The 24,926-nt window shown below is 36.5% G+C and overlaps 10 protein-coding genes across 10 annotated transcripts; 3 read left to right on the forward strand and 7 right to left on the reverse strand.

Moving 5' to 3' along the window:
* Positions 1 to 17: 17 nt before the first annotated feature.
* Positions 18 to 7,681, forward strand: C9374_003423 (uncharacterized protein; the record flags this gene model as incomplete). The annotated part of the gene is made up of 5 exons (XM_044692950.1): positions 18 to 567; positions 620 to 1,867; positions 1,930 to 4,260; positions 4,318 to 5,257; positions 5,314 to 7,681. The coding sequence occupies 5 exons, from the start codon at positions 18 to 20 to the stop codon at positions 7,679 to 7,681; spliced, it is 7,437 nt and encodes a 2,478-aa protein (XP_044549601.1).
* Positions 7,682 to 7,725: 44 nt separating this feature from the next.
* On the reverse strand, positions 7,726 to 8,145 carry C9374_003424 (uncharacterized protein; the record flags this gene model as incomplete). The annotated part of the gene is made up of 1 exon (XM_044692951.1): positions 7,726 to 8,145. The coding sequence occupies one exon, from the start codon at positions 8,143 to 8,145 to the stop codon at positions 7,726 to 7,728; it is 420 nt and encodes a 139-aa protein (XP_044549602.1).
* Positions 8,146 to 8,878: 733 nt separating this feature from the next.
* C9374_003425 (uncharacterized protein) lies at positions 8,879 to 9,558 on the reverse strand (the record flags this gene model as incomplete). The annotated part of the gene is made up of 2 exons (XM_044692952.1): positions 8,879 to 9,466; positions 9,517 to 9,558. 2 exons carry the CDS (start codon positions 9,556 to 9,558, stop codon positions 8,879 to 8,881), a joined length of 630 nt encoding a protein of 209 aa, XP_044549603.1.
* A 296-nt stretch (positions 9,559 to 9,854) lies between these two features.
* On the reverse strand, positions 9,855 to 14,040 carry C9374_003426 (uncharacterized protein; the record flags this gene model as incomplete). The annotated part of the gene is made up of 6 exons (XM_044692953.1): positions 9,855 to 10,462; positions 10,582 to 12,651; positions 12,706 to 12,949; positions 13,004 to 13,370; positions 13,427 to 13,707; positions 13,768 to 14,040. 6 exons carry the CDS (start codon positions 14,038 to 14,040, stop codon positions 9,855 to 9,857), a joined length of 3,843 nt encoding a protein of 1,280 aa, XP_044549604.1.
* A 153-nt stretch (positions 14,041 to 14,193) lies between these two features.
* C9374_003427 (uncharacterized protein) lies at positions 14,194 to 14,805 on the reverse strand (the record flags this gene model as incomplete). The annotated part of the gene is made up of 1 exon (XM_044692954.1): positions 14,194 to 14,805. The coding sequence occupies one exon, from the start codon at positions 14,803 to 14,805 to the stop codon at positions 14,194 to 14,196; it is 612 nt and encodes a 203-aa protein (XP_044549605.1).
* Positions 14,806 to 14,981: 176 nt separating this feature from the next.
* On the forward strand, positions 14,982 to 16,748 carry C9374_003428 (uncharacterized protein; the record flags this gene model as incomplete). The annotated part of the gene is made up of 3 exons (XM_044692955.1): positions 14,982 to 15,710; positions 15,766 to 15,820; positions 15,955 to 16,748. 3 exons carry the CDS (start codon positions 14,982 to 14,984, stop codon positions 16,746 to 16,748), a joined length of 1,578 nt encoding a protein of 525 aa, XP_044549606.1.
* A 355-nt stretch (positions 16,749 to 17,103) lies between these two features.
* Positions 17,104 to 17,619, reverse strand: C9374_003429 (uncharacterized protein; the record flags this gene model as incomplete). The annotated part of the gene is made up of 1 exon (XM_044692956.1): positions 17,104 to 17,619. The coding sequence occupies one exon, from the start codon at positions 17,617 to 17,619 to the stop codon at positions 17,104 to 17,106; it is 516 nt and encodes a 171-aa protein (XP_044549607.1).
* Positions 17,620 to 18,088: 469 nt separating this feature from the next.
* On the reverse strand, positions 18,089 to 20,941 carry C9374_003430 (uncharacterized protein; the record flags this gene model as incomplete). The annotated part of the gene is made up of 1 exon (XM_044692958.1): positions 18,089 to 20,941. One exon carries the CDS (start codon positions 20,939 to 20,941, stop codon positions 18,089 to 18,091), a length of 2,853 nt encoding a protein of 950 aa, XP_044549608.1.
* Positions 20,942 to 21,317: 376 nt separating this feature from the next.
* Positions 21,318 to 23,100, reverse strand: C9374_003431 (uncharacterized protein; the record flags this gene model as incomplete). Its single annotated transcript, XM_044692959.1, has 3 exons — positions 21,318 to 21,489; positions 21,544 to 22,066; positions 22,125 to 23,100. The coding sequence occupies 3 exons, from the start codon at positions 23,098 to 23,100 to the stop codon at positions 21,318 to 21,320; spliced, it is 1,671 nt and encodes a 556-aa protein (XP_044549609.1).
* Positions 23,101 to 23,255: 155 nt separating this feature from the next.
* C9374_003432 (uncharacterized protein) lies at positions 23,256 to 24,842 on the forward strand (the record flags this gene model as incomplete). The annotated part of the gene is made up of 1 exon (XM_044692960.1): positions 23,256 to 24,842. One exon carries the CDS (start codon positions 23,256 to 23,258, stop codon positions 24,840 to 24,842), a length of 1,587 nt encoding a protein of 528 aa, XP_044549610.1.
* Between the last annotated feature and the right edge of the window lie 84 nt (positions 24,843 to 24,926).

Genomic DNA, 24,926 nt, shown 5'->3' on the forward strand with positions numbered 1-24,926 from the left:
ATCTTTTCAAAAAAACAATGACGACCTCCGACGAGCAGGCCGATCCATTACTCCCTGCAACAACGCAACAAGAAATAACAACTGCGGTGGAGAACAACAGCCATCCGATGGCCCACGATCTTTGTCCAATGGACCAACATGATGAACGACATGATCATACACCAACAACGGACGACGACAATGATCGTTGTTCATCAGTAGCTACCGTTGGAAGTGCCAGCACAAATCACGATGATAATGATGATGAAAAATGGTCGGATACAAATGAGAAAGATGAGACTATTGAAAAGGAAGTACAACCTTCGAATGTACCACAACAACAGCAATCGGAGGATATTTTGAACGGGAGTAACAAAACAACAAATGATCATTCTCAACTCTCAACGACAACTGCGGAGGCTGCCAATGGCGATAACATAAATATTGTAGAAATGATTTCTTCTTTGAAACCTGATCCCGAAGATTTAATTCGGATGGAATTTGGGTTTGATACAAAATATAGAAGAATTAGTGATCTATATAAAGAATTAATGGCAAAATATTCTGATCATTCCCAACAAATAATAGGTTTGTTTCATGATTTTACTGACACTGTTGATGAAATAATTATTGTAAATAGAGATACTTGATGGGGAAATTTCCATGTTGAAATTTATTCGAGTTCATTATGCAGATAGCTTTGATGAATTTGTGTTCTCGGATTTTAAATATACCAATAGTCATTGGTTTTTACATACTCACATGGTAGCAATATTGAATTTGTCTACATCTCTAAAGGAAATTGACCACTCAGACATTCTTTTAAAACTTGGTCAGCTTATCACCACTTCAATAGAATTTTATTTGGAAATCATGGTTCAACGACCTTTCTCTCTACTAGAAACAATGACAAACGAAGATAACCAATCAGATCAAAAATCTGGTTCTACTACATCGTCTTCCGATAAGTTAGACGATACTATTCCTACAACTGTCTCACAGGAATTGGAAAATATCAGACAACAAAAGCTTAATCACATTTCAAAATGCGTTTCTTTTGGAGTAGATGTTTGTAGATCTCTCACAAACCAAAAGCATGAGCTCTACTTGAGAAACCTTCTTTATTCGCGAGATGTCAAATTGTTTAACCATGAAAATAGCGTATTTATAGAGCAATCACAAAAATTTCCACAAAGCTCTTGGAACGAAGACTTTAAAAATTGTATATTTTCCACACCAAGATCCAAATCCGAACTTTTGTCTAAACTTTGCTGTAAATCTATCAATATTTTTGGACAGAGCGGAGGATATGTTTTATTTATTAATTTATTGAGAAAATATAAGGATTTACCAATGCGAATAATAGAAAAGATTATTGACACGATTGCTTTTCAAACTCCTTATTTGGTGCCAAAGTGTAGAGAGAGCATTATCACAGCGTTGATAGACTCACTATTTGTGTTTTTTGATATGCTGTCTGACGAGATTTTGAAAGTAGAAGAAAGATTTAAGGATCTTATTTTAAATTTTAGAAACAAAATTCTTTCATGCTATACTGACGAGAAGTGTATTGACATTTTTGACAGGTTGAAATTACAGTATTTCTACAGACTGTTGAACTGCTCCTCCGTTGAAAGAAAAATGCTGGGAATGAACGAAATAAGAGTTCATGTAGAATCACTCAGAAAAACGGAGACAGGGTCCAAAACAAACTCACCACAATTGAATGGAAATGATCAACAACCACATTCTAGCCCACAACCTCAACCTATTTCGTTTAAGAAAGAGCTACACGTAAAAACCTTTCTATCATGGGTTAATGAGAAGAAGTTTTTGCACTATTTATTTGAGACTGACGTCCACAGAGAACTGTTACGACAAGCAACTGGTATGTACAAACATTTATAGCTGCAACAATTTCTTGTTAATGCTACCATCTTCTTTCCGAAGTAATTTTACAATTTCTTGCTCAATATAAGGGCTTTACAAAAGAAGAGCTGGATTTGATTTGGCAAGCTTCAGTCGACAAGCACGAAGCTACTCAGAGATTGATATTATCTATCATATCACTTCTTATTCCAAGCTTGTCATACAATGACATTTTACATCTCTATTCTAAAGTGGAACTCATTCCTATTGAATCCATCAACAAAAAAGATCATTTCATTGAGTTTTTATCGCAATTCACAATTTATGCTGTGAGTTCTTCGTATGGAAGAGGCACAAAAGACAAGAAGAAAAATTGGTTTGCCTTAGATATGTTGTGGAAACTTGCGATAGGAGGAAATAGGAAAGCATTTGAATGCCTGTCAGATGTTTTCAAACAAGATGCATTTGAAGCTATTCGAAAAGACTATCTTAAAAGCTGTATTGAGATGTTGAAAAACAGAAACAACTCAAGCGGAGCGGTCTCTTTAATGAAAACTCTATTAGCTACCTATTCGTTACAAAAGAAAAAGAAGAAGCTATCTACATGGGGAATAATCTCTTCTATTAACGAAAAAACGCATTTAATGGATCACTTTTTTTCAAACTATGAAAATCAATTTCCAACAGATATGGAAAACAATGACCAGAATGATCAGGAGTTACGTGATCAATTGGATTTTCTTGAGTTTGTGGTTAAAAACTCTCCAATCAGGCTATCTTTCAAACAATGTATCGTACTTTGGTCACATGGTAGAAAAGAAATTGTTGTGGGTTGGTTAACAAAGATGAGAGATAACTTTGTGGAGGAGTTTCAGGCCTTTGATGACGAAACTACCATGCTTGTATTTGAAGAACTGATTTGCTCGCCCAGCAAAGATAATGCTGTTCTTTACGCAAACATGACTGAGAAGGAGTTGGACTGTTTTTTAATGTTTTTTTTATCTATTAACGTTATTCTTAAAAAGATTGATGTAGTTTATGAGAATCAATCACATGTAGATAATACTACCACCATTCTTGATCAACAATCATCAAATGGAGGTAAAAAGCTGATTTCAAAAATTGTGGCTAAAGGCAAAGAATTTTTGGATCCTACCGTGCCCTATCCTGAGAATGAACAAGAGGTACCAATCGTTAGAAAATTGAAAAAGTTCGAAGTGATTGCTGAGGATTTACATGGAATTAATCACTTATGGAATATTGTACTTTCTGCCAAAGATACCAATGTACTGAGAAAAGCAACCGAAAGTTTAAACAATTTCAGGACTGACTATTCGAAAGATTTAAAATCAAGCACTGCATCATTTATGGAAAAACATGTCTCTACTTGCATGGAGCTTTTACAACTGTACAGCAAACCTGACCAGAGAAACGATTCTTATCTTGGAAATATTATCACCGTACTATTAGATTTCATTGTTCTGGTGAACCAAAAAAGTGGAGGAGGAGGAATTGGTAAAGGTCACGGTATTAGCTTTTTGGGTTATCCAATTACACTGAACATCAATTGTTTCTCAAATTTAAGGTTTGTGAAAATGGTCCCATCCAAAATGAAAGTAGGAGCTCTACTGAACATAATTGCATCAGAGCTTGGCGACGAGACTTCATCCCAACTCTTAAGACTTGAAACCGAAAGTGGAGATGACATTACTCCTTTTAAAGCTAAAAGTTTGGAAGAGCTTGGAATGGACTCCAGGGTTGATTTATTTGTGAAACCTTTGACAATCAAAGATGCTTCCATTTCTATCATGAACACAACAATGCAAATGTTAGGAGTACCGGAACTAGGTGCTTTGCTTGTGTCTAGAAATAGATCGTTGCCACAAAAGAAGGTGTTACAGAAAAACTCTGAGAATGGTTTTCCACTAACCTCTATCAGCAATCATGATACTGATATAGACGACGATTATGTCATTTTAGATTTAGAGGATGGCCTTTATCCAGCTAACGTACTTTCAAGGGAGAACAATTTTTACTTACTATTCTCTCTTCTTGACACATCACACGAGGAAGTTGCCAAGAAAGCTTGGATGTTGCTAATGCATTTACCAACGAATCAGATCATGTCAAAGAACATCCTAAACATAGAAAACAGTTCAAAGGTTGATTGGGGCTCTGTACTTCCGATCAATAACTCGCACAAATTACTTTATTCATTACAAATATTGGATACCAAGTTTCAGAAAAAGCTCACTCAAGAATCAACCTTTTATCATAGCTTTATCAAGCTTGGAGGAGTTTCGCATTTAATTGATGGTCTACTTGCTTCCAATACACAAACAGAAAACAAAAGCCCACTCCACAAGCAGTGTATGGCCTTGCTGTTGAAGCTGTTAAACAAGTTCATTCCAAGTAAGTTTTCAGTGTTTCACTCACATAGTTATATTTCATGTCTACAACAACGTTTAGATTACGAGGAAAGGTTACCAAATATTCTTGAGTGCTTATTGAGAGCGATTGGAATGATTTTATCGGATGAACATACAGAAGAAAACAATTCTCTTCCATCATTGTTGTACCGCCAAACCCCTGACATCTTTCAATTTAATCCTAGTTTCACAATGACGCAAGAATATGCTAACTTTATGTTGTACGACTATAGTTTGACATCTATTCAAAAAATTGTAGCAGCAAAGGGTGACCTAATGACAATGTTTTTGAAACATGAAGATTTGAGTCGTATTACGATGAGAAGCTTGTTGTACACAGCTGATGCTAACATCAGAAAGAAATTTTTAAACACTGTTATTGAAATAGCCTCTCATAACGAAGCCGCATGCAAGTATTTTATTGACATACTTTATCGAATGTTGAAAGAAGAAAACATTGAAAAGTATCAAGACCGATGCGAGCAATACTTCTCACTACTTGAAAACTTAATTGGTAGTAGACCCAATAATTTTACAGAGATCAAAGAAGATGACATTCATGTGCTCATTGAAAAAATAATTAACAGAAATGTCGTCGAGGAATCGCACTCATCTCAACCAGATTACATCTTAATTGGTCTCTTCAACATTACAAGAGCTCTTTTAAAGATTTATCCCTACGTAAAACAAACATTGGAAGAAACAGGAAAGAGAATATTTTATTCTTGCTTATTCGAGGTACCAAAATCACGTACAAGTCTACAGATTCCAAAATGTAAGACCAGAGAAAGTAGAGATGCTGCTTTCCAGTTTTTGTCCGAGTTAGCTGACAATTCTCCAACAATTTTTTCAGAGCTTCTTTCTCTCCTGGAAAAGTACATGCACGAATGTGAACAACCTACATTCTGGAACATTGTACCAAGACATTTGGAAAGAAAAAAACCATTTGTTGGGCTTAAAAACCAAGGTGCTACATGCTAGTAAGTGTTTTTCTTTATGGTTGATTTGTTCGGCACTAACTTGGAAAATTATACAGCATGAATTCATTGATACAACAATTCTTTATGACCATTCCTTTCAGAAAAGAATTGCTTCGAGTGAATACCGACACTACATCCGCAGTGGAAGAAAAGATGCAAGACAATGTCAATCTTCTCAAAGAGCTCCAAAGTATCTTTGCATTTCTTCAAGAAAGCTCAAAAAAGTTTTATGATACAAGACCATTTTGTTCGCTTTACAAAGTAGACGGAAGACCAGTCGATTGTTCAACTCAACATGATGCTAATGAATTTTTTAATCTTTTTACTGACAGAATTGAAGAAGCACTGAAGTTTTATGGTAAAGGACACTTGCTGAAAGACGTCTTTGGAGGTACTCTCCTTCATCAAATTATTTATGATGACAATGTATCTGAGAGGCCTGAGAATTTCAACATTATCAGTTTAGAGGTTAAAAATAAGCGAAACATCATGGAATCACTTGATTTATATGTACAAGGTGAAATGTTAGAAGGCAACAATCAATACTACAGTGACAAGCTAGAAAAGCATGTTGATGCATTGAAAAGAACTTTGATCAAGGATCTTCCCAACGTTCTAATTCTTCATTTAAAGAGATTTGATTTCGATTTTAGTTTAATGGTCAACAGAAAAATCAATGATCGTGTAGAATTTCCTCATACCTTGAATATGGAGCCCTATACTGTCGAAGGAATGGAAAGAAAAGAGCAAAGAGGTATATATGACATTCCTCCAGCTCATAGACAAGATGATTACTATCAATACAAGCTCGTAGGAGTGTTAGTGCATTCAGGAAGCGCAGATTCTGGTCACTACTATTCATTTATCATGAATCGAGGATCCACAAATGAAGAAGAAACCTGGTACGAGTTTAATGATGAAGAAATTAATTTATTTGATACAGACAATTTGGACAGCGAATGTTTTGGAGGGATTGTGGAAAACAATATTAATGGAAGAAAGACTTCCATGTTCAGATGCAACAATGCATACATGCTCTTTTATCAACGTGTGCATTTACTTCATGCAGATACTTTTAGTAGCAACTCTGAAACTTGTAACCAGCAACATGATACCATTTTGGACATACCAGCTTCAATCAAAGAGAAAGTGTGGAAGGAAAATGAAAGATTTTACCACTACAAAAATATTTTCGATGACTCATTTGATACCTTTTTATTCAGTTCTATCAGTACTTTACAAACAAATGAGCATGAACTATTGACAAAGAACATTTCATTGACACTGACATATATATTAGAGTTTTACATTCACTCCTCTAATCCTAAAATAATGAAGTGGATCATGTACTTGAAGGATATATTTGAAAAGAACCCAACCCTTTGTAAGACATTTTTGAAAAGCTTATCATCCAACAAACAGAATTGGCTAATTCCAACAATAGTGACATGTCCTTCACAAGAAATCAAAGATTTAATAATTGACTTATTCATCAGCTGCATCAAGTCATTATATCCTCACGAAAATCTGATTGAATACTTGGATAACACAAACCAAATGGATGTCTCAATTGACAATCAATGCTGTATTGGTATATTTATTGACACCATGATCGGTATGATGGGCATGTACACCACTTGGCGGTCTGCCACTCATTATTTCCGGTTTCTCTATGAACTTGCATCATTTGCACCTTACAATATGAGATTGTTTTTAATCAAGAGGCAATTGATTTCCAAAATGATACTCTACATGATGGGATTGAATCCAGAAGGTCAATACGATCAAGTTTCATTTTCTTCTCTGAAACAACCCCTAATTACCATGTCAAGTCAACTCTCACTCTCTTACATGATCGTAGCTATAGCATTCCTTGTGAAAACTTGTGACGATGCAAAAATTGCAAACAAACCAACGAGTTTGAACTATGATTTATCAACACCTATCTCTGAGACAACTGAAAGACATGTCTTCTCATTACCAAAAGCAGATTTTGACAAGCTATTCAACAAAGCTTTTTTGACATCATTAATGTCTCTCAATCTTCGATTAGATGACATTGCTGGTATTTTTGCTCATTATTGTTGGGAAGACGCAGATTTTACTAAATCACTAGTCAACCATTTACTGCAATGCACTTTCCAAAACGCTGTCAACGAAGCCTCTGATCCTTTTATTGTCATTCTAGAAACCATGTTATTGATCAACGATTCGTTGCAAGCTCAACGAGTTAAATTAATTTTGGATGCGTATTTCACAAAAGTGGAACAAATCACAGACGCACGAGTTTTATTGTATTGTTTAAAGCATTTAACACGAACAGATAGAAAGAACGATTATTGCACAGAGTGGTGGGATAATCATATGGACGCAATACTCAAAATTACATCGAAACATGGTTGGACTTTGAATAGAAAACGATAATGAGCAATTATGTCATGATACATCAATGGACCATTTGTATAATATTATAAATTCGAGAATATTGGCTTAAATTCACACATGTCATCAAATTTACAAACTTGTGGATGTCCAAATGAGAGTACTGTGCCATTTAAGTGCTTGTTTAACACATCCACAATGGCCTTCTTTGTTTCCTTGCTTTCATTCTTTGCTATTCGATAACCCATACTCATATGAGGTTCACTATACACGAACACATCTCCCAAATATTGCTTTCCGAGCTGACAAAACTTGTCAATCTTTTCTTTGGATTCGTTATCAGCAATTTGCAAATAAGCAGTGATTTGATAAAAGTTTCTTTCTGTCACCTTAGTGATGAGCTTGTAATTGATTCGTGGTACTTGGTGAGTGTTCATTTCTTGCTGTAATTGATGTAATACTGGAATGTAATAGTCTAAAAATTGATTGTACAATTGACAATTCATAAAGTAACTTCGGCAAGTAATTCCCGAGAGAGTGACATGATAGCTCTCCAACGGTAGCAACGAATGGAACAACTTTTTGTAAATCTCTAAAAAGTGGAGAAAGGTCGTTCAACAATGGCATGACAATGGTAATGCCTTCAAATGTTGTGTAATTTCCAGCTGCATCAAGTTTTCTAATTTGGTCCGAAGGTCTCTGGTCTTGGCTGTACAAGGAAGATATTAAAGAATTCATAGATATGTCTTTTGGGGATGAGAGGAAACGTTGGTATTTTTTTTGTGTAATGCGCAAGTTCTCGAATTGAACATTCTGAACTCAATTCCACGGCAAAGAATTCAAATTCGTCCAATGCATAGCAAGACTGGCCAGCGAAAGTGAACTCCGGGCTTCAGGGACACGATTTATGTCCCTCGAAAAAAAAAAAGTTTCTGTAGAGAACCGGCTTAACGCTGGCAAAGAAAAATCTTGAAATTGAAGCTTCCAAGTTCACTGTTCTGTCAATAGAGAGCCCAGCGACAGGAGTTGGCGACCAAATCCATCCAGCAACCCGCTCTGTTGGCTTGTCTTACTATGAGAAGAGGAAGATGAGGAAATGTTGGAGGAGGAAGAAAATAATTCCCAGTAAATTCAATGATTCAATCCAAGAAATATCCAAACGTAAATTGTTTGAAACGAGTCGATGACATCAACGACACAATATACGGAGAAGTGGTTTATTTAATCCTCCAAGAGATTCTAAAACACACTCTTTCTGAGATTTCTCTCACTTTCCAAATAAGCTTTTGATCTTGGATGTTTCAGTACATTTTCTCTGAGCTTGGGAATTTGAGGAGCGAAAGTAACCGGATCAATCTTGGTGTAGTAACTCAAGTTACTAGCAAACTCAACAAAATACAAATCAGCCCAAGTGAGTTTACCTCCAGGAAGCAAATATCCTCCATTGTTCTCCAATTCAGCATTCAACACTTTAAAAACACTCCTCAACACTCCTTCGGTGAGTCTCTTGGTTTCTTCCTCCTTTCTGTCTTCTGGAGCAAGAAAAGTCGCATATACAAATTTGTTATAAGCATCTTCCAAAGCAGCAACGTATTCCTCAGTGATGGTTGCTTCCACTCGATCCGATGGGTACAAATTGTCTTCTCCTTCCTGAGCAAAGAAACGAGAAATGGCAATGCTTTGATAGAGAGTCCATTTGTCATTGATTTTCACGAAGGGCAACAATCCGTAACGAGTGGTTGGTTGAAAATCTTTCCAGTCCTTATCCTCAATTCCAACAAACTTGTAAGGAATGTTTGCAACCTCCGCAATCAATTTAACAAGATCCTTTGGATATATGGATCAGATCGGTGATTGTATACACTTAAAGTACTTACAACTCTTCCATAGTGATCAAAGTATACAATTTCAAAGACCATTTTGATTTCAAATATTTTCTTGTAAAGCTTGCAATGAATGTTTTGATTGTTTTTTTTGTTATTTTATTTCCTTCTTCACTTTTAGATGAGCTATTTATTGTAATCCAGAAAGGTGCTAAATTAAACCGCACGAATGGTAATATTACGAACGCACAACGAGACACATGGATAATGAGCTCGTACTAACAGGTATTTCCGAAGATGTTATTGTAAACTCCATAATACTATTGAATGTTCAATTTGGTTCGCATGTATTAACATCCTCAAAAAACCTCCCGCACTATACGCCTTTCGTTTTATTGGTCCTTTTCAGTATGTGGTTTATGTTTGTTCAATAATTCACCAAAAGTCATACGGTGTGGTGTTTGTCCATCTTCTTCGTCCTCATCCTGAAGTGAAATAATTCTGTCATCATCCATGACAGTTGGACCAACCATAATCCTCGTACTACTGGTTGGAACGGATATAGAATGTATCAATTCAGAAGAAGAAGAACCTTCTATAAGTAGATTCTCTCCAAGTGTTGGAGAAACAACAGGTATTTCACAACTCTTTGGCCTCTTTCTTTCCACATGTTCTTCATCTGAATGAATTTCAACAATGACTTCAGTAGTGTCGTGTGGCTGATGTGTCATCATGGTGGTAGTGTTTGGGAAATGATGTGTGTCTTTGTATTGTTGTGACAATTTGGTAAAATCATTTTTATGACCACATAGAAAAAGAATGTCAGAGGATCGTAAAATGGTTGAAAATGAAGGATTGGTGTAAATGTACCTGTTGTTGTGGTGTTGTTGTTGTTGATGTTGTGGTTGTTGTTGATGATGAGAAATGGATGCCTCTGATGAAAAGGGTTTCTCTCGACTCAAAGCGAGAAGAATAAGGTCATTGTCAAAACATGTGGTCACTTCAATAATCATTCATTATAAAATTCATTGTAAAATTCATTGTAAAATTCATTGTAAAATTCATTGTAAAATTCACAGTAAAATGATGACATTCATACAAAAAAAGAACAACACATACCCAATTCAAAAACAGAACCTGAAACAAACATTGGAGGTACAGGAACTTCAAAAACAACAGATTGAGAGTCACCTGCTAAAAATTCATCGGCACACATTTGATCAATTAAATCTACCACTCTCTTGTTGTGAAAGGATTGAGCTAAGAGTCGACTCAAAAAGGAAGAAGAAGGAAATATTTTGCTTGAGATGTGAAGATCAGAAAATAAGCAAAATAAATCAATATCATCCAAATTATGTTCGATAATTCCTTTTTCTTGGAGAGATCTTGTTTTCTCAAAGGTTCCAACACCTTCATGAGGAATGAATTTCAAATTGGATCGATTGGCAAGTTCCAATAAATAACACTTGTTTCCCTCGGAATTTGCTTCAATTCCTAATGCTAATTTGATGGCTTCTGCGTCAATGGAATATTCTGTTTCTTGATCCTCTTTTTCTTCGGATAAGGTATGATCGTTTAAATTAATAATTTTTTCATCCTGTGTCAAGTACAGTATGGTACGTGCAAATTGATAACCAGCTCTTCTTAATTCAAAGTGTTTCATTGGATTTCCCTGAATGAAATAAACATGTGAAAAGAATTTCAATCGTTCATAGAGATAATTAAAGTACTTGTCTACTAGATGTGACATGAAAACAATGGGTGTAAGCCTGTTCTTTCGTTGTATGGATCTAATTACTGAGCATATAATTGCTGGCTGTTGGAATTCGCCTAAAATCAAAATATGGTCCTTAATAAGAATCGGCACTTGATAACTGGTAATGAGAAATTCTTCTTTTGATCTTGGTGCTTGTAACAAGCCATAGTTATTAATGACGTTTGAAAAGAATTTCTGTTCTTCCACTCGACTCTGTTCTGGTGAAAGTGTATCCCTAATTTGTTTTAAATACTGTCTCTTCTCTATGAAATAAGCGTCTGGTGACAGCAATTTCAATAACACTTCCAAATGGGCGTGTCTGATTCCATCCTCTGTAATTTCTTCATCTTTTCTCAATAATGAAACGTCTACTATCTTTGGTTCAGAGCTGCTTCCAGATCGTTTCCTCGTTTTGACATCTTTTTTAAATGTTGGCTCAAGAATTCGTGATCTCCTTGCAAGTTGTTTTCGATTCTGATTATCGATTTGTTTCTCTGATATTTTCATAATTTCTTTTTCGCTTTGTGAACTTTCTTCAAATTTCATTTGCTCCTTTGTGGTATATTCTACATAGTTGAAGTCAAGGAAATCGTCGCCCAAGTTATCTATTGCTGTTTTAGAATATAAAAATGGTTTTGAAGATTTCAACTTCTTTTTAGAGTGAGAATTGTCTTCGTTTTCTGTATACTGATAATTTTCAACTTCTTGAGCGTGTTTGAAACTTTTGGCAAGGCAAAAACATTGGTCTCCTTCCTTGATTAAATATCGAGATGGATTGATGAATATTTTCCCATTGGTATCTTCAAGTGCAAATACCACAACTTCCAATGTAGTTAATAGTAATTTAGCTGCGTCAATGAATAGATTATTGTAGAATGCTGGACTAAATTTCACTCTAAAGATCTCACAATTTAAACCTTCTGCATACTCAGCAATCCATTTACTCTCATTATCGAGCATATTGATTGCATTTTGAAAATCTCCTGAAATACTTGTTTTTGAACGATTCTTGGAAAATAATGTAATCTCTGCTCCACTGAGCAAATTAAATAAGAAGGTAGTGAAACCACAGGATGATACTGATGCAGAGAGAATTTTGGTGCATAAAATTTCATTGCAAATGATCACTTTGGCACCTGCTCGAATTAAATATGGTTTAGATTCCATTAAATTAATTTGGGCATATACTTTCAACGACTTGTTGAAGTTTCTTAACGCAATTGTGGTCATGATGATGGACGTGTCTTGTTTTCTTGCGTTTCCAATTTTTGGGCTGTTCAACAGAAAGACGTTTCTGGATTGAGGCAGCTTTAACAAATTCATGGTCTCAAAATCCATTATGTCTCCACAATAGACATAAATCTTGCTTCGATACGGAGTCTTTTTCAAGCTTTCGAGTAAATGTTTGCAAAAATTCTCGTTTTTAAAGATGACTGCAATAATGGTATTAATGGATATTTTTTCCAACCATACAGATCAACACTTACGAATGACTCTTTTGATTTTTTTCTTTCTTCTTTGAAAACATTCCTTAATAAAATCAACGGCTTCGTCAATTCTACAGCTTCCACTGACAATGGTATGATTTTTCAGAGTAAAGTTCTTTACCTTAAAAATACTTTTTTCACTTGTTACAATATCGTAAATTTGAGAAATTTGGATGGGAATGATGGTGACACCGATCAGGAAAAATAGTATTACTGCATATCTAGAAGCAACATTGGATGGAGACTGAAAGAGGTAACACATTAAAAACCAGTTCGCATTTCAAAGAACGTTACTTACAATATCACCATAACCAATTGTGACGAGAGTGATGGCAATAAAATATAGAGCATCATGAAAATAAATTGTTCTATCTCCAAAATAATTTTCTAACCATTGAAAAAATCCTGAAAATATAACAAGAAAGCAAGCCACCGTTAAGGCAAGTTCAATAACTTTGGCAATAACAGAATTGATTTCTCCTTTGGATGAAATTTTTTTTGTAATTGGAATTAACCTCAACAATCTTAGAACTCTTAGCAAACCGACGAAGGCATAAGATTGACTGTTGAATGAATCCTGGGTAAATGAAATGACAGTAATTGTTAATGATGGAACTACCGTCACATAGTCCAAAATAGAGAGTGGTGTTATGAAGAATAAAATTCTGTTCAGAGTGACACAAGTCAGAAATTAATAACATTGTGAATAATTTGTACGTACTTGTTCTTTGCAAGTAGAAAATTGACAATAAACAGCACAATAAAAAAGCAAGAAAATATTAAATCACAAACAACCAAGGCGAACAGTCTACCATCAACGTCAATTTGAATATACGATGAAATGATGAAAAATACAGCAGATAAGATTGATAGAACGGTTTGAAAAACTTCCAAATCCAAGATTATTCCTTTCAGTCTTGTACGCCAAATATTCTTGGTTCTCTTTCTAGATTCATAACTTGCAATATTATTTACAGAGACGTTTGAATTTTCTTTCGCTGACTATTTGAAAGTGTTCGATTGTTCGATTGAGCGAGGCTATCATGGGAAAAAGAAACTCACCTTTTGAAGAGTACTATTACTGATGGCCTTACTCATATTTCCAACCACTTGAGAATTGGACAAGTTACGATCGGAAAAGCGAACCCTTCTCCTTTCGTTACTACTATCTAATTTCTCGTAAGAATTTGGAGATTCATTTAATTTATAAAATGGAGACTGTGATGATGGTTGATTTGTTTTTTCGTTAGAAGTTACAATATTTAGTTCCGATGAGGTATTACTCGTTGTTGGTGACATTGAAACATTGGTTGTTGGTAATGCCAATGTTGTCATTTTTTTCACGTTGCAAGGATTTGGATAATGCCGCTGCAATTCCTTCTATGTGGTATGGCCAAATGTACACATGAGTTGTCGTACGACTGGCCCAGATCTGGATATCTTGTTGTCCTTAGGATGAAAGCGATGAGCATTGCTTGTTCCAAACAGTTATTGAGCTGGTGTTGAAAAAGACGATTGCACAGACAGTTTCGCCTTTTCTACAAGCTCATTTTGAATGCCCTTAAAGTTCTTAAATCTTCTTGATCGACCTCCTGTGGGTTGGTTCGACTGAGCAGTTGAATTCAATGAATATTGTTTGTGCTTTGGTGTTCCTGACTTTTCTGCTGTGGACTCTTCTTGCACTCGTTTTTTGAGAAAATGCACCAAGATGTCATCCACAATGATTGAATTGCCATCTTCGTGTTGAGTTGTTGTTGGAGTTTTGCGCTTTTTTCTCTTTTCTTTCGTTGGATAGGGACGAGCTTCTTTAAATTCTTCTTCATAACTCGAATCGGAGGATGAATCATCCTGCTTCCTTTTGAGAGAGGATCTTCGTTGTTGTTGTGAGGGAGACCTTTCTTCTATGGACGGTGGTGGATGAAAAGGCTGTTGTTGACTCTGTCTAGTGGATCTCTTTCTCTTTGATCCTTCTTCCGGAGTGAGAGTGCTTCTCCTTGATGATGTAGAATTTCTTTTCGGAACAGCAGTTGGAGAGGATGAATAATTTATCAGCCGCGTTGGAGGACTCACATTAGCACCTCTTTTTTCTTTTGGAGCCATTTTTTCTCAAACATCCTTTCAGTTGCTAGAGAAGAGGCCTCTTTGAAAATTAATTCTTCTTCATGATCATTGTTATTCATGAAAGAATTTCAATGTCGTTGACCACACATCACTTTTCCTCCAGTCAACGAATAGGTTCTCATGGAAAATCCTCACACGCCACCACATTTGAAAAAATGAGTCATCGTTCTCTGAAACAACATCTCAACCACAATAATAATAACAACAACAACAGAGGACAACCGATTGGATACTACTTGCTTCAGGATTCAATTATCGATGAAGAAGAAGAGAATGATGAATATGATTCATCTTCTTCCGAGGAAGATGCAGTGGTTGTGGACGGATTGATTGATGATGATGAGAAGGCTATCATGATGGGAAGAGCTGCCTCAGGCGCTTCTGTAACGGATTCATCATCATCGGATCATCACCACACAAATCATAGATATGAGAATATGAGAGATGAGTCTTCAATGGCATCCACTGAACCATCCACCACTCCAACAACTTCAACAACTACCGCCACATCCAACGCATCAGAGAATAGTCCTTCCAAAACAACATTAGATGACACAGACCCAACCAAATCTTCCCCTGAAAACTCAAGAGTAGTTTCCTCTTCAAGAAGAGGACGAGCAGCGATTATTAGAGGTACTCCTCCTGCGTTATCAAGTTCTACAGAGCCAGAAACAACAGCTGTGACATCATCACCTAGCATTATAACACCAAATGGTCACCCTACAGAAGAAAACAGTTCTGAGGCTAATGACTCATCAAAAGAACCAACTGATGATAAAAAATCAACAGTTTTGGATGTCGTCAATGACGAGGAAGCATTATTGAAATTAGCTCAAGAAAGAAACAAAAATAGGAAACGAGGAAATCCAAGAGCAGCAGCCAGAGTAAGTAGTAGTTCTTGCCGTTTGAGAATTAGCGTTCTAAAATTGTTTATAACAGCACGAAACACAATCGACGACTCCAGAGGAGAACGATTGGATAAAAGTTGGTTACTGTGAGTTCCAAGGATCAAGACCATCGATGGAAGACGCTCTCCATTGTGACGTCTCCTTTAGAAAATTCGAAACAAGTGAGGGTCCACGACATGAAACCTTTATTGGAGTTTTTGATGGGCATGGGGTGCTTCAGCCTCAAAACATGCCTCTACTATTTTGCATACTATTTTCTTGGATAAATTAACAAAATATGAAAATTTACTTTCAAGATTTTACGAATCAGCTGACAGAAGAGACGCTTTAAAGGAAGAAGCAAAATCTTTAACCTCAAAACTTTTGCAACACTTCAAGGAAAAAGAATTGCAACAGACACTGTCTGAAGAGCAAGCAATTGAACATTTCGACATTTTGTCTTTGTCACCAATTGATGCAATGCATTTGTTAATAAGAGAAACATTCTTAGAGGCCAATGAAGCTGTTTGTGAAAAAAACAGCATTGATGGTACTACAGCTACGTTGGTTTATGTTCCAACAATTGACTCAAGATTTTTGTTTGTAGGAAATGTAGGAGATTCTAAGGTGGTACTTTGCAGAGATGGTAAGCCAATTGTACTAACGGTCGATCATAGACCAACTGATTCTGACGAAAGAAGACGTGTTAGAGATGCTGGAAAGTCCATTGTTAACAATCGTATAAGTGCATGTTTGGCTGTCTCTAGATCTATTGGTGACAAAACATTCCAACCTGGTGTCATTTCAGATCCTCATACTCAAGCCATTCGACTTTGTGATAAGGATGAGTTTGTCATTGTAGCTTGTGATGGTATTTTTGATTTCGTTTCTGAACAAGAAGCAATTGATGAAATTAGGAACGAACTGGATCCAGTAGCTGCAAGTTTGAAATTAAGAGATTATGCATACCATAAGAAGGGTAGTAACGACAACATTACTGTGGTCGTTGCAAGACTAAAGTCTGTTTTAGCATAACAAATTTTGGAAAGAGCATGTTACACTATTGCGAGTTGTACATTAAACACATTAACTTATTTATCTCCATATTTTTGTTTATCTCTTATTGCAATAAGAATGCTTCGAGTTACTGTCACAACCAGCTTGCTGGCAATTCGGACACACCCATTGACCACAATCCATGCATGTGAATTGAGTGCTTCTTTTTTGCCCACTGTACGGACCGTTCAGTTGGTCTCGATAAGCAATCACTAAGGTTTGTCCATCGGTCAACGATGTGTAAGATCCCTGTGACAAGTGTGTTGCTTTTAATTTTTCTTGACATTCCTCTTCCAATCTTGATGATTTACATTTCATGACAAATGTTAAAGAATCATGCATTCAACAGTGCTGCTGTTTTGTAGTGACCCAAATCCGAATCCAAACAAATTCTGTAACCATGACGAGGAGAAGTAATTTCAGGTAAGAACGAGACCATGTCCCATACCAATATATGAATTTGTGGAGTGACCTGTAAAGAAGGCCACAAACGATACACAAATCCTTTCGAGTCACACATTTCATAAAATTTCAAACCCGTCCGCTCTCCCTTAATGACATGTTTAAATTTAAAATGTCCTTGGAATGGCATTAAGGTTTCATGAATGTATTCGAAAGGTCGCCAAATCTTTTTCGAAACTTCGTGAAATAATTGAATCATAAAATAGGGATTCACTCTGAATCGTCGGTGCAGTGAAAAGAAATCTGTTGTACTTCTACCATAACAAGTCCAAATAGATTCAATAAATTCATTCTTAAAAAAGGGACTATCAAATTTGAAATATGCATCGAGGGATGGAAGTGGAGCAATGATGAAATGAAGAAAGGAGGCCAAGTACAGATAGACCATCGACGAGGTGATGTTCGTCGCTTCTGGATTGTATCTTTCCTCTTGTGTGGAATTGAGTTGAGTGTCATGAATTGTTCATCCTCTTATTGATCGTTGGAAATTGGTTCAATGGGTCCAATGTCTTCCAAATCTTCGTCATCATTGGTTTTCATGATTTGTTCTTGCTCGGACCATGCAGGAATATGATTGCAGGGAACATCCTCATAGTCCGATAGAATTTGACAAGTGACAGACATGTTGGTTGATGTATTCTTCGACACATTTCAGAGGGGTCAAGCTTCGTAAATGATTACCATGGTTGGAGTGATCTGATTGCAGCGATTAGGGATTTTGTGCTGATACTTTTTTTTTGAGTTAAATTTTAGCCCTTATCCAGCAAATCATATTTAGTAGGATTATAAAAGGAAAAAAGTGATTAATAACGAGGTTTAGCAATTAATTGGCCTTTCTTCTCATGCACACACACATGTTAAGGGGATTCAGAACTCTCTTCGTTCGATTGATTGGATGTAGATATTGTCTTTCTCGATGGGTTTGTCATGTATGAATAGGCAGCTTGAATATCCACGGAAGGAACGTCATCGAATACCAGTTTAAAGGCATGTTCTTCATTCAAGAGTTTCATACATGCAAGATCCTTTTCTTGAATGGATGCATAATACGATTTCAAGTCCTCTCGAATCTTGTGCTTCTTGTCAGTGACATATTTCACATCGGAAAGTACTTGTTCTTTGTCCATCTCATAGATACTAATTTCCTTCTGAAGCTTGGCAAGTTGTTGTTTTTTCTTTGAGAGATGTTGGTCCAACTGTGTCAAGTAAGAAATCTTCATGAGGTTGGATTTCTCTAGTTTTTGATGTTCTTCCAACTTGTATTTGGCAATACGATTAAGGGAAGCTCTCTCCTTACCAATGATAAACATGTCTTGTTCAATGCCTTTAGATACATTGGATCTACTTATACTTTCTAGACAATCCTTAATGTTGCTCATCCAAGTCATCTTGTCGTTCACAGTGGCACATTGAAATGTATACTCTGTTTTTACAGATTTGATTAAAGCTTCCAAGGTAAACGTGCAATCTTCGTTTTCTACTCGAGTGATGAGGTTATCTTTGAGATGTATATTACTTCTCTTCTGGTTGTGGTTGGTCAATAAGGAGTTAGGAGAGTCGATAAACTCACGTTGTGACTGGCGTGGAGAGTACTTGGTAAAATCTCTACAATCTACAAATTGCAAGAAAATGAAGTGAAGGTTATCTGCATTCAAAATTTGAGACGAATGGTTGGAGTTTTTGCTCTTGTCTCTTTCAATTAATACCAACACGTCCGTGAAAAGGAAGATATCAAATTTGGCCTCCTTGCACACCATCGAGTTCATAATATCTGTCAGTGATACTGGTCTTATCGATTTTGAAGATCTTCCATCCATTAACTGCTGCTCTATGTGATGTGTTATGATTTTAATACGCATGGTTCCTCTTCTGACAAATTTCCGATTTGGCTGAATGAACGAGCCATAGTGTTTTTGAACAAGGTGTTGAACTTCAAACACGACTTGATTTTGTTCAACCTTCTTCTTCTCGTCATTCACATATGAGGCAATGGATTCAATCTCCACACTACACTTCTTGAGAATTTCATACTCGACATGATCTTGCGATGTCAAATTTAAAATTTCTTGAATTAACATCTTGTATCTTGGAATTCGTTGTACAGGCAAAATAAGAAAGCCCCCAAGCTGGTGACCTTTTGTTTGCTGTTTCCTGTAACATTCATGAAGAAATTCCTTAAATTTCTTGTCCTTGTCTCGTAACTTCTCGAACGTTTCTTGTGCCTTGTCGAAATTATTAATATAAATAGTATATGCTTTTAGAAAGGGGCATATTTGTGAAAAGGCAGAGCCTATTTGTATGAAGGGATAGTGCATTTCAAATTCTCTCTCCCAATCATTCAATAATGTATGATTAATTTGATAAATTTGCTCAATATTGCTGAAGAGTGTGGTGGAAGTCTCTTTTCTGAGGACGCCTTTCGCAGATCCCGAATCATGAATAATCGGATAGTAGAAAACTTCAATAAACGTCTTGAGTAAACGGACATACGTCCTCTCAGTTTCAATGGTTTCCTTGATCAAGTCAAGTCTTCTTCTTTGTTTTTTCAGTCCTTCATCTTTCTTGATATACAATGTAAATTGTCTTCTTCTTTTAAAACATTCCAACTGATTCAACAGTATTTCAATTGCACGATCCGATGTGAGTGAATTCTTCTTTCTTGATCTTCTATGTTTGGAAAAGATATTAAAGGAATCTCGTACAGTTGGATGATGATGGGATGAAGAAGCAATGTGATTGGAATCTTGTGATTTTCGTTTCGAGGTATTACACACATGCTGAGTTTTCTCGAATTGAGACATGAGCTCAATACTTGTTTTGATGTCTAAGGGAGATATTCTTGAAGAAGGAGCATTTCGTTTTTGTGGTTGAAGAGTTAAATGATTGGGAAATAACTCTTGTTGTTGAGAAATGGAGTTCATGGTAGGTTTTGAAATTCGGACAGTGTTAAAAGGATTTTTCTTTAAATTGGTCATGGAGAGTTGTGGTTTTAAGGTTGTTGTTTCATTCTCTTGAGGTTTCGAAGATAGATGGTTATTCTTTTCACTGGAAGGCTTTTGAAAGAAAGATCCTAATCGTTTAAGGAATTTTGTTGTCTTTTTGGTCTTGTCTTTGCTTGTCGAATTTGTTGTAGTGGTGGTGTTTGGGGTGGTAATAGTGGTAAAGGTAGTTGTAGAGGTGTCTAAATCATCTGATTCTACGATTTCATCGATTCCATGATTCAGTTCTGAATGGGTCAATATATCAGAAACCATTCCATCTTCATCGACCAAAACAATTTGTGTGTTGTTTGTCTGGTTGTTTTCTTGCCTCCGAAGAGTAGTCATATGACCCGATTGTTCTTCTTCATCTGTGTGACAAGTATCAGTCTTGTCATTCATAGAGGTCGTATTTGCGTCTTGTTGAATAATTTTCGCAATGTTATGAAGAACGGAATGTTGATGAGAGAGTGGATGATCGGAAGGTGTGGCTTGTTGAACTTCGTGTAAATAAGCAGTTGGTATGAGTCCATAACTCTCATGTTCTTCTCTCATGACAATACACCAACTCCATCCATCTTTGTAACGTTTCACGACTTCGACACATTCACCACACTGAACGGAAAGTTCTTGTTTTTCCTTTGCTTCAAAATCGTAAATGACTTTACATTGAATGTTTCGAGATTGAATGGGTTTCATGGAGAGAGGAGGTAAAGGTTGTTGTGTGGCCATTCTTTTTTGTGTTCTTTGGTTTTTAGCTTTCATCTTGTTTTGAAATAGTTGCTGAAAAGTTACTGAAACATCAAGGTAACAGTTGACATGGGAGGAGTTGATGACAAAGTTCCATAGAGCTATTCAAAAAAATAACCATTAAAGTGGATGAAAACGAATGAGCATTCTTTTGTTAAGGTTCCAAATATGGAAAGATAAGGGACAAGTGAGACTTCTTGTGGATATGCAAAAGCAGAAGGTACTTGAAAATGGCATTCTCTCTTTTTATGAAACGTCAACAAATTGGTTTTGATAGCGACCCGAAGATGGCATAGCGGATAACAACAACCTTCGAACCGCATTGAGGCTACCATGCCAAACACGGTATTTAATGTCATTACTTCTGCTTCTTCTCAAAGTTAATGTACAATGTATCTCTTGGTCTCAAAGTAAGAAACATGTCTAGCTCCATTTTGTAATTTTCAGAAATTGAAAATTTGAAATGTTTCGCTAATAAAGCCAAAGCAATGACTGCTTCCACTTCAGCAAAATTTCTTCCAATGCAAATTCTGACATGAAAATGAACGAATATTAACATTCTATTTCTTCACCATAGAACTTACCTGTTTCCAATTCCAAATGGGGCATAGGCAAATGGATTGTTATGCACAGCAATATGGGGATTGAAACAAGTCACCTCCATCTTTGGAGTGGAAATGAACTCTTGAGGTGTGACAAGTTCTGGTTTGTCGTCTTGATGCTTTTCTTCCTGCAACTTGTCTTCCTTCTTTTTTTTCAAGAATCGTTCAGGAATAAATTCGTCAGGCTCTGGCCAGTACTTTTCGTCTCTATGCATTAATTGCCACGAAGCTGCGACTCTAAATCCTTTTGGTAAATGATAACCCTTGTAGGTATAAGGCTTTGTAAGCTCTCTCATGGCAGCAATAACGGGAGGAAACAAGCGGAGGGTTTCTTTAACAATGGCTTTAACGTAATCGAGCCTGCCTGCCTGATAATCTGCAAAATCAAAAGTATCCTTTCCATAAAGAGCTGGATAATCTTGATCTATGAATTTATGGAGTCTTTCTTGTGCGTCCTTACTCGAAGCTAAAAGATATAAGGCAAATCCTAAGGTCTTTGCAGTGGCTATTTAGAAAATTTTCGGTCGTTAAAAGCAATTCGTTATATAATTTTAAATACTCACTTTCATGACCTGCAATGAGCAAAACAAAACAATTCGAGATGAGTTCTTCGTCGGTCATGCTGTCGCTCTCATTATTTTTCTTTCCCTCGTCTCGGGCTTGGAGTAATATTGATAAAATGTCATGGTATTCCATTTCTGAATGTGCCGTTCTGTTCTGAATAATTTTTTGAATGGCATCAGTGAAACGTGAAGCAATGTCTTTAGCTGGCTTGTGAGGAAATATTCCAATGTGATCTCTTATAAATTTTGGAAACAGCTCATAAAGAGGAAGCATGTGAAAGAGTGTTTGAGTTTGAGCTGTCAAACTTGAATTGTCGTGACTTGCAAACGAATTAAATGAATAATTAAATCCAGCACGACCAATGACATCAAGAGTTAAGCTTGAAAAATCCTTGTCCACCTCTCTACGATACCCATTTTCTGTAATTCTTGGAATTAACTCATTCAAAACAACATTGGTTGTCACTTCTGCAACCAATGCCAACGAAGATGGTGAAAACGAAGGTTCCAGAATCTTTCTATGTCTATGCCACACCTCATACTCTGTTTCCGTAAACACATTGCTTCCTCCAAACAGTTCCTGAACGGTCGAGTTCAGTTCATTGCCTTTGACCGTTAATTTTTTCGTGGCTACATCTTTCAAAAAATCGGAGTCACCAATAACGACAATTCCTTGATTAAATATTCCCAAAACTACTTTATAGACTTTATCATAGCCACTCTCTCGCATGAATTTAGCAAATGTTTTTGGTGCCAAATTTTCTCCCAATCGCTTTCCCCAATCCTTTGGAATTAAAAATTCAGGCAGATAGCTGCACAAGATGGGCGGAATAAACTGCTCTCTTCCGTATGGAATGATTGAGTATTTTTTGCAAACTGAGCGATACCTTCGATAGGACCACAACAGAAACAGAGCTGAGGTGATGATCAAAGCACCCATGATCGTGTAAATGAATAAAGCAGTTGAGTGAAACATTTTTTTTGTGATAGGAAGAAATTAATTTCATAAATTCTAATAGGGAGAGTCTTCAGGTATGAAATAACAACAACACGTGTTTTCAAACGAAATGCTGCAGAGCCAACGAAAATTTCGTTCGAAAATTGGCCCAATTTGGATGATTACAAAAAAAAATGGGCCAAAACCAAACCATACGCTCTCACCTTCAACGGCAATACAATGCTGTCAAAAAATCGGACAAGAGAGATTATTTGGTGATCGAGGAGGCGAAAAAGTTACAATCTTTGGATGAGTATCCGATTGATTTTAAAAAGTTAGCAGTCTTGTTCATGTTGGATTTTGATAAGAATGGAAAATTCAGTTTGGATGATTTGATGAAATTTACGGATTGGTGTGGTACGGTAACGGAACATTTAAAAACGGATCAACAGAGTTTTAAAAGTGAATTACAAGCACAGTGTACTCTACACATGTGGAAGCAAATTAACACTGCACGAAATGGCAAGCAAGTATTTGGGGATTGGTTTGTTCGTGTATTTTCGGTTGGACATATCGTAAAATGTCCCAAATATCCAAAGACTCACTGGGTGAGTATTGACACGGCAAGCATTATCCATGAGTTATTGTCAATCAAAGAGTTGTATGGCATTTCATGTCAAGAGTTGATTAATTTGATGCAATCGGTAGGGGAAGAAAAAGGTCTCATGTCACTCGATGACGAAGAATTAGATGAAGTCATTCCTACGGATGTCATTCATGATTTTGCTGTCTCGTTCATCACTGGTTTTTTGAACATGATGAGCTCTCTTGGATTCTCTCCCGAAAAGTATTTGACGACAGCGGTGGCTGTGATGGATTCCACAAAACCTTCTGTGGAGAGTACTACGAACAATAACGATAACACCACTAATACTTGCAGCATCAATACCGTCGTTTCCGATTCAAAGACTTCCAATGTAGAAAATCCTTCGACACTTTCGTCATCTACGAACAGCACATCAACAAATTCTATGCCTTTCAAGTTGGGCATTCCAAAACTTAATATTGCAAATTCTCAAACAACAGCACAGCCGAGCCTAAACGCCACAACAACCAGTGCAAACAGTGACAGTTATTCAAGTGATGACGATGACGACAGTGAAGATTTGGAATCTCCATCCAACACAAATAATGCGTCAAAGCCGATAATACCATCGTTGTCACTGTCACTCAACAACACAACTCCTGCTCTCTCGCTGAAAATCAAGCCAAACACTACCACCCAGCAACCCAACTCATCCAAAGCTGTAGAATCAAACACTTCCTCTGCTCTTCCATTCACAAAATTAGCTCTACCCAAAATCAATGCTTCTCCCACGATGGAACCTCCACAAGATCCAAACATGATCAACAAATCTCCTCCAAATCTTAACATTTCTACACCTCCCAACACATTCACCACTTTGTCTCCCAATGCTTCTGCTTTTCTTCTTCCTGAACAAAACAACTTGGAAAAAATGGGAGAGTCAGGACTCTCTGATGACGAATTAAGTGAAAGCGCAGAAAGTGACAATAGTGACGATGATGATATTGACATTGCTTCTCCTCGCAAAACTCCACAAATTCATCCTGCCTTGCTGCTTCCCCAAGTTTCAAATGTTTCTACTGAAACAGTCAAGCCGAAAACTACCCTTTCCATAAAGTCTTCCGTACCCTCAACACAACCATCATCCGATGAAGTTTCGGTGAATGGAATTTCGATGAAAAAGCTCAAATTCTAGGTATTTGTAGAATGTTTTTTGTAATTTTAATACAAATTATTTATTATTAGTTATTGTTCAAACTTTGTAAAATAAGAGTAGCCT

The sequence above is a fragment of the Naegleria lovaniensis genome (assembly GCF_003324165.1).
Source record: "Naegleria lovaniensis strain ATCC 30569 chromosome Unknown tig019, whole genome shotgun sequence".
Lineage (NCBI taxonomy): Eukaryota > Heterolobosea > Eutetramitea > Acrasida > Naegleriidae > Naegleria > Naegleria lovaniensis.